The sequence below is a fragment of the Typha latifolia genome, chromosome 11, assembly GCF_019914945.1.
Source record: "Typha latifolia isolate L0001 chromosome 11, TyphaL0001v2, whole genome shotgun sequence".
NCBI lineage: Eukaryota > Viridiplantae > Streptophyta > Magnoliopsida > Poales > Typhaceae > Typha > Typha latifolia.
In genome coordinates, this window is record NC_133096.1 from 1,297,906 (window position 1) to 1,307,407 (window position 9,502).

Sequence of the window (9,502 nt, forward strand, 5' to 3'; positions counted from 1 at the left end):
ATGGCAATTCTAATGGATGTGAAAAGGAGACTGAAAGAGTATGCAATTCATCTAGTTGTAAGATACTGAAAATTATAATAGTTTCTAAACATATAGAGAAAAGAAAGGATCACGAAGCTTAGTAGCCTATATATGAAAGTGAATGTCACCATTTTTTTTCTTCACTTCTAAGGAATGCAGTTGGTTGCACATAGATGATGAGATAGTTCCACTGATATGGTTATTTGAAAGAAACAAGTAATTCAACTCTATAGCTCCAAAGTTTAGTGGTAGTAGACTTGATATATAATTTGTTGAGAGATCTAAGAATAAAAGACTGCTCGGTAATTATGGTACCTAGCCTTCGAGCTGATTTGAATGCATGTTTATAGAAAATCCTACTGACAAAAACTCCGGAGTCATTGGTAACACCCCGCTGATCTAGTTCAGGGAGAGATTAATATTTAATATCCCATGTCCAAAATTTTAATGGAAATAATAAATATTCTTCATATTATGATCTAGATTTGACTTCATATTTTATTTAGCAGCATTAATGCACATTATAATTTCTGCAATTTTCGGTTGATCATAACATTTAATCGAGCCCAATTTAACTTCTAAGGAGCCTGAATTAAATTTACGGCTCAACATAAGACCTTATGTAGTAGTGAAAATGGATCAGATATGAATTGTATAGTGTTCAACTAGCATCTGAATTTATATTTTTGGTTCAGATACGGATTTGGATATGAATATAGTAAAATTTAAAATTATATCTTAACTAAACAGATTGAATAATTTTCGAACAAAAAGTCAGATCTAAAATGAATTGGATAACTTTCGAATAACAAAGTTTAAAAATTAATTTGACCCATTTTCAACCCTGGCTATGCGAAACGAATGTGATGATTTTTTCCCCTTCTTTAATATCTCTTGCCATTCAAACACTTGCTTAATAGTACTTGGTTGAAGTACGATTGTATGCGTCAACATGTAATTTTACTTGCTATTCAATCCTTATTTATTACGACCACATATTACAATTAATAAGGTGCTCTTTATTTATATTTTTATGTCATTTGTTACTAAATATCTATTTAAAATATAAATTTGTACTTATTATTATGACCTAAGTAACTATATTTTTAGATTAAAGTGTTCTTACTTTATTTTTGGATGGGGAGAGAGATGTTTTCCCTTTAATGCTAGTTCTTACTTTATTCTTTAATTAACACTTCATATTTGTACCTAAAACCCCTATTTTTCTCTATAATTTTTATATAATATTATAATATTATTTTGACCAACAATAGTATATGATTTATATAAATTACTAAATATTTGTGAAAAATTTCTAACATTGACCCACCCTTCTTAAAGTTATATCCCCATCCTAATCCTATTCCACTAGAGAAAAATTTAGATATTTTAGGAATTATCTATAGTATTTTTAATAGAATATTTTTTTGTTTATTACCTTTTTTATTTGAGAACGATTAGTTTAATTAACTCAAAGTGTTATATAAAAATTATAAAGAAAAAAGAGAATTTATATTATAAAATTTTTAAAGACAGAGTGTTAATTCAAAAATAATAAATGTAGAGTGTTATTTGAAAAGTTCCAACAATAATTTATGCAACTGGAGCTGCAGTAAAATCTACATTAAGGTCGATTATTTAACCATTATTTAAAACTACGATGAGAAGTAAATACCAATCCATTTATCTCGCATGGTCAATGGCATATATTTATGAAGCATATCTAAGCTAAGCATATATATTGACATGATTTCTCAGTCGGCATAAGTATACAAGTGGAATAGTTAATACATTATACTAATTTCTGCATGTGTGTCATAAGTATAAACAGAAGATTATATATTATATGTTGGGTTTGGCCTTTTAAGCCTTTGATCAGTGACCGATCTCCATAGTTCGAACCTTCCAAACTCCTTCAATAGCAACGCTGCTCCTCTGCTTTATTTCTTCTTAATCCTGGCATTGAGTCTAGCCCACTTAAGAACCATAAATACATACATTCTATCACAGATGTCGTCAACGAAGAGAAAATATGTTGTTCTCCATGTCCTCTTAAACAACAAGGCACCAAAAATCATCCAAAACCCCATTGCAAATCCTAGACCCATGCTGAGATAAAAAGATGACATATCGTATCCATCTTCATGTTCTGGAAGATCACTCATAGTAGTTTGATTTCCTGAGCAATTCTTGGAAGTAGGAGGCCCACAAAGATTGTTGTTGCCGATGTAGATAGTTGGATCGAGGAATGTTTCAAGCTGACCTCCAGATGGAATTCTTCCTAAGAGATTATTGTAGGACAAGTTCAAGTGGCTCAAAAAAGTTAGAACTGAGAGAATTGGAGGAATTTCACCAAAGAGCTCGTTATTTGACAGGTCAAGCGATTCCAATGACAGCAGACCATTGATCGTTTCTGGAATATTTCCAATCAATCGATTTGCTGACAAGTTCAAGTTTTTTAATCTAGCAAGGGCACCTATCTGTTCAGGGATCTCTCCTGTTAAACTATTTCCAGACAAATCAAGGCTGAACAAGAAAAAGATATTGACTTTTCGATATTGCAAAATTTGCCCTTTTGTGATCACAAATAAGCTAAAGGGATCGCTGTAAACATCAATATTCTCAACTATATTTGCTGCAATTGTATTGAGATCACTTGTATATGGGGAGGTAAGTGTCATTGCTTTGAACTTCACGAGGGACAAATCTATGGTTCCTGATAGATTGTTGTGAGCAAGGTCCAAAACTTGAAGGTGGTCAAGTTTTGAAAGCTTAATAGGAATATGGCCAGAAAACATGTTATACTTCAATAGGAGGAAGACTAAATTGGGTAGTCTTGTTCCTATCCACGCTGGTAAGTTTTCAGTGAAGTTATTATAAGAGAGATCAAGAAATGAAAGCTGTTGGCAACCTCAAAAAAATAAAGGGAATTTACCTGAGAGACTGTTGTTGTAGAAACTTACTATGACGAGATAACAGCCGACATCTCTCCAATCACTTTTGGCTCTAAAAGAGTTACCACTTGTCTGGCATTGAGGAAGCTGTCCTGAGAGGTGGTTGTTTGATAGATCTAGGACTTCTAAGGATTGCAATTGGTTGCACAGAGATGATGGGATGGTTCCACTGATAAGGTTGTTTGAAAGAAGCAAGAAATTCAACTCTACAATTCCAAGGTTTAGTGGAAGTGGACCTGATATATAATTTCTTGAGAGATCTAAGTACCAAAGACCCATCGGTAACTTTGGTAACCGACCTTTGAACTGGTTTGAATGCAGGATTATAGATTCTGCTGTTGATAGGAACTCTAGAGTCATTGGTAACACTCCACTGATCTGGTTAAGGGAGAGGTCAAGATATTGGACTCGAGAAATTACATTCCAAAACCAATTTGGCAACTTGTCCGTGATTCCTGCACTAGACATACCTAGAAAAGTAATGTTAGTCTGTGATTGAATCCATGCAGGAAAATGAGGTCCTAGCTTGCAATAGCTCAAGTCGACTTCCTTCAATCTGAATGGAGGGATCCAATTTGGATGTACTCCCATGGTCAGGGAAGTGTTGTACAAGTATAGTGTCTCTAATCTCGTCAGGCTTGTAAAATGGTATTCTAATATCATGCCGACCAACTGGTTGGAACTCAATTCCAAGTAACTGAGATTAGTAAGCTTTCCTATCCCGGAAGGTATGTAACCGGTGAGACTGTTGTAACCGAGATCAAGAGTGCTTAGACTGGTCATATTATCAATCCAATTTGGCAGGCTTCCATTCAAATTATTTCCCCCCAAATACAATGATTGTATCTTGTGCGGTAGCCTCTCCATCAATTCTGCTATGTCCCCATTGATCTGATTCCATCTTAGATCGATCACTTTCAATTTGTGTAGATTCTTCATAGTCTCCGGCATCATGCCGACGAGATCATTGCCTCTGAGCCAAAATTCTTCTAAGGAGGTCATGTTTCCTAATAGCCAATCAGGAATAGGACCATGAAAGTCGTTACCCTCAAGATCAAGGGTCACAAGTGCTGTGATATTAGAAGAGTAAAGAGGGAGAGAAGCGAGTGTGGCGTTGAGATTACAATAGGATAGATCAAGGATTCTTAGAGAAGCTGGAAGCATGCTCAAGGCCTGTACCCAATCCACAGCAGCACTGAGGTTCACATAGCTCATATCGAGGTGCTTTAACGAAGAGAGACGCGGTAACCAAGCTACCAGATCAACCAAATGCAAATTGTAATTACCAGCAAGATCGAGATGGCGCAGCATAGTGAGATTACCAAGCTGAGGAGGTACGCTACCACCGAAGTTTGCATTAGAGAGGTTGAGATACTTCAAGTTCTTGAAGGAGCCCATGAATTTCGGTATCTGCTGTCCTCCGAAGTAGTTGAAGCTTAGGTCGAGGTAGTTAAGATGCTCTAGAGCGAGAAGAGAAGGGCTAATGTTGCTGCTCATGGAAGCCCATGGAAACTCGTCAAGGTTGACTCGGAGGTCGAGCTTGACAACGTGCCCCGTCTTGTTGCTGCACAGGACACCCCTCCATCTGCAGCAATCTTGGCCTTCCCAAGAAGATAATAAACTCCCATGTAGAGTATTGATGCCCTCCTTAAAGGTGAGAAGTGCATCTCTCTCACTTGCAACGCAACTTCCTCGTAGTTTGGTGGTCTCTAGAGATAGAGCGGGAGAGAAGATGTGGAGGAGTAGAAGGCAGAGACTTAGAACTAAAACTCCATGGGTGGTGGAGGACGTAAGCTTAGCCATTGTTTTATTATTCCCACTCCACACAAACATATATAGTGGACCAAGTAAGTTATACAATCACTAAGAGGTGTTAAGAGATATCACATTGCATTGTTATTATGTTGTTCTTCTTTCTTCCGCTAGTACGTGACAAGATATGAAGTCCACTAAGTCAAGCAATAATAGTGACAAATTGAATTTCCAAGAAAGAAAAACACAATAGAATAGTAGTTGAAGCGGCGTAAGAAATAATTAATCAATTCCATGGTGTGATATGACATTGGAAGATAAACTATAAATCATGCATGCATTTTTCCTCACTAAATAATCCAAAGTCATGAGACTCAAGATTCGTGTAATGCATGGCTCTCAGAGTCCAGCATTTCCAGTAGGATCGACTTAGTCCAAGTCAAAGTCTACCCCAATCAACATAGTAAACTATTCTACGAGAGAATAAAATATTGCATATATTAGTAAATGTTGTTTCCATTATTTTCAACAAAAGAAAAAATTTAGTAAAATTAACAAAACAATTATTTTTTGAATGCTAAAGTTTGAAAATTTTATTGATGGTTATAAAATTCTAACATCACTTCAAAATGAAGACTTGCTATATGACCTGACATTAAAATTGATTGACTATGAGAATTTTGATGAATGTAGAATCTAAAATAAAACAAGAGGAGTATATAATTTAGAATAGTATTAAGATGCTAAAAATTTTAGGATTTAATTACTTTAGGAATAAGATTAATTTTAGAATATGTATTTTTTTTAAATAAATTTTTTATTTTAGATATAGGTATTTTTTATTCATTTGTATAATTTTTGAACAATAGTATAATAATTATCTTCGATGTGATATTAATAAAATAAAACATGGAAAAAATAGATTTTAAGGGTAAATTAGTAAGTAGATTAGTTTATGGTATGAAATCTAATTTTGATAAATAGTGTTTGTATTTTAGACCGTCATTATTATGATGTTTAGTTGTTCTTTTAAAATTAAGAGTTATATTCTGGAAAAAATAATTATTTTTTAAGTGAAAACAACGATTTGAATGACAATTAATTGCCATTTTTCTATCAAACAAAGAAATTGTTTTCTTTAAACTAGAATTTGAAAATTCTAGCAATGGTCATGGAATTCCAACATCAGTTTTTCCCAGGTAAAGATGAAGACTTGCAATATGATGTGACATTCAAATTGATATGACTATGAAAATTTTGACGGACTTAGAATCCAAATGAGGAAGAAAAAAAGTATTTAGAACGGTTCTAACACGCTAAAATTTTTATAGAATTTTATTAGTAAGCATATATGAACACTAGATTAGATTAGATCAGTATTTTCATGATAGTCTAAATTAAATGATATACCTATTAATGATTTGAATATTATTCTTGTACATGTATCCGTATGTGTATAGACTATACAGATACATAAAAAGATTTGGATATCAAGACGGATAAAAATTTTCAACTCATATTCGACAACACTTTGTTTTATAAACTGATTGCTCGCTAATTTCTCCAAATCTCTGTCCTGCCAGATTGTAGATTGATTGCTATCCTTTAATAACTCCAAGTCTACGTTACACCATATTGCAAAGTGATTGCTTTTCTTTAATATGTCCAGTATATTAGATACATACTACTTTTATCTGTAGACGATTTATAGATCAAACGTTGGATGTTGATATCATAATTTAGCAACAGGCATTGACGAATGTGTAAGAATATTTAGTTGGCAATGGAGTGAATACCGAGTAAAGAGCATGATATGGAGATTTAATATTGAAAGATAGAATATTAAAGTGGGCATTCGAATGACAGATAAGGCATTGGAACGAACGAGGCATAGAAGCTTCGAGTAAAAACAATAAGCCTCTTGTTAAAAACGAAAGGTCTAGTTCTCCAATTTAAACTATGAACTTAAAGCAAAAAGGCAATAAAGCTAACGTGGTTATCTAGATGCGAGCCGGAGCTCGGATCAATCGGACTCATCGATCATTCGGGTTAAAATATTCTAACCTGTTATCATCCACTAACCAATTAAATATTGGGCTTGGATTAAGTATAATTAGTCTAACATAATGGGTTAAATATAAAAAAATATTATATCTTATTGGGTCGAGTTTAATGGGCTTATATTAAGATATTTTAGTTATCTTTTATGGTAACATACTTATATATTAATATATAGTTTACTAAATATCCAATGTAGAACTAAAAAAATTATAAGAATATGCATGCATTATAGGTTGGGACATAGATGAGAGTAGTAGATCAGGCTTTAGGCCAGATCCCACTACCATCTCGAGCTCGAGTCAGGCCGAGCCTAAATCGAGCTTGAATCGGGCTTAGCCCGATTAATACCGGGGAAGTATGGGCCGAGTTTGGGCAAGTCGGTCCTAATGGTCATGTCTAGGGGTATCCAATGCTTGAATAACAAGGTCCCAATCATATTGCACAAGAATATCTAAAATTTTTGAAAAGAAAATGAAAAGTAATGAAAGTCACTTGGGATGATTCAGATGAGTCGAATTGCAATGATTTTAAATTGAAACAAAAAAGTTCATAGCAGTTACTGCATCTATTTTATCATCTAACAATTATTGTGGAAATTTGAGCACAAATGAGTAGGAAGACAATGACTAAGAGATGATGAAAGCATATGATGAACTATACCGGGAGTCATTTAAATTGAGAACTTTATCAAACTTCCAGCAAGTTAAAGCTCTCATAATTAAAATAAAATAAAAACTAGAAAAACAAAAGGACAAATTACATATTCAATTTAATGAAGCAATAGAAGAATTGAAAAGGTTCAATGATTATAAGAAGGCGGTTAAAGATCTTTTTAAGAAGTCTAAATTGAAATCAGAAAGACTTTTTAAGGAAATTACTTTCTTGAAAGAAAAGAGCAAATTGGGCGAGATTTTGAATGTGCAGATCATTGGAAAAAAACATGTCTGATCTGGTAATGTAGGAAATATGAGTAATACAAAAGCAATTTTTATTTATGTAGGCACTTTTGAGCGTACAACTAAAAATTATATACCTGTGACTCATAGTGTTCTATCACATCCATAAGAAACTAAACCTACATCTCAACTAAACAAGAATAAGAAACATTGAAGTTTTAAAAACAACACTCAAGTAAGAAAATCAAAATTTATACATATTTATCACTATTGTGGTATTTTAGGCCATATAAGACCAAATTGTTATGCTTTAAATAATATGAAAATTGATAAAATTGGTTTGAAAACAAGATGGTTGTGGATAAGTAAAAGTGATCTTAAGTGTTATGTTGTGCATATTGCCATTAAAGCTTTGAATTCTAACATATGATTCTTAGCTAATGGCTGCTCGACATATGTCTAGTGATAAAATTTTGTTTCAAGGAGATAGTGTGACCTTTAGTGATGTAGCACCACTAGAGTTGCAGGAAGAGATGTTGTGATCACTCCTAACTCATCTAGATTAGAAAATGTTTCTATATGTTAAGGGTTTAAAGGCAAATATGAGTATTAGTCAAATGTGTGATGATCATCATGAAGTACGTTTTTTATAAAATAAGTGTGATTGTAGATCAGAAAAGTAATGCTGTCGTACATGGTGTTTAAACTATGGATAATTATTATGGTGTTTACTTGAATATTGTCTTAAAATATAATCCTACATCTTTGAATGATTTTGAATTATGACATCAAAAGTTAGGCCATGTGAACTTCAATGATTTATCATAGATGTCAAATTTTGAATCGTTGAAAGGTATACCAAATTTGAAAGGTATACTAAATTTGAAAGCAAAAAAAAGTGTACATATTAAGTGGTATAGTTGAGAAAAAAAATGCAAGAGATGGCTTTGGTTACGATGCATGCAAAAAAATATTCCTCAAAGATTTTGAAGTGAGGCTATGTATACTGTTGTGCATATAATTAATTGAGTTTATTTTAGATCTGGAAGAAAATAAATAGCTTATGAAATCTAGAATTGAAAGAAGCCTAATATAAAATGTTTTATAGTCTTTAGCAACAAGTGTTATATTTTACGAGATCTTGAGCACTTAACCAAATTTGATTCTAGAAGCAGTGTGGAAATATTTTTAGGTCACTTACAAAATAGTAGAGTTTATAGGATATTCAATTTAGATACATCGTATTTTTAGGTCACTTACAAAATAGTAGAGTTTATAGGATATTCAATTTAGATACATCGACTGTTATGGAGTCCTCAAATGTTATTATAAATTATTCAAATTTGGACTTGTCTAATTCTTCTTCTGATTTTGCATGTACTGATTCTGTTGTAGAGGATCTAAGAGAAGTGCATGCACCTACAAAGGATAATAAGAAAGAAAAAAAAAAGGTCGAGACCCCTAATGTCTAACTGACTCAAGACCAAATATGATTCGAGCTCGCCCGCTCGAGTAAAGCTCAATCATCCACTTACGCAAGTAATTAGGGTAAAGAGATGTAAGATGTACATGGACATTACTCTATTTAAAAGTATGGATTTTTATATAATTGCCTCAATTAACTTCTAAAAGATCATAATCACCGCTACATTCTTCAAAATATCATAACTACCTTTGAAATCATTAGTCCTCTTTAAAAAATATCATTCAATTAGTTAAAATTAATTAATCATAATAAAAACATAAGTTAGATCTAAAAAAAAAACTATTTCTCTCTTGTATAAATTATGAAAATTAGTTTAAAAGCTATCCAATATT

The 9,502-nt window shown here is 32.9% G+C and overlaps 1 protein-coding gene across 1 annotated transcript; it reads right to left on the reverse strand.

Moving 5' to 3' along the window:
• Positions 1 to 1,961: 1,961 nt before the first annotated feature.
• On the reverse strand, positions 1,962 to 4,778 carry LOC140797696 (receptor-like protein EIX2). Its single transcript, XM_073151329.1, has 2 exons — positions 2,957 to 4,778; positions 1,962 to 2,872 (listed from the first exon to the last, which is right to left on the reverse strand). The coding sequence occupies exons 1-2, from the start codon at positions 4,776 to 4,778 to the stop codon at positions 1,962 to 1,964; spliced, it is 2,733 nt and encodes a 910-aa protein (XP_073007430.1).
• Positions 4,779 to 9,502: the final 4,724 nt, after the last annotated feature.

Bases quoted from the DNA above. Each gene is read 5' to 3' on its own strand.
- LOC140797696 (XM_073151329.1), bottom strand. From the start codon at position 4,778: ATGGCTAAGCTTACGTCCTCCACCACCCATGGAGTTTTAGTTCTAAGT. The intron at 2,873-2,956 runs GTAAATTCCCTT...AAAACTTACCAG, and splicing joins CTACAACAACAGTCTCTCAG to CGTGGATAGGAACAAGACTA.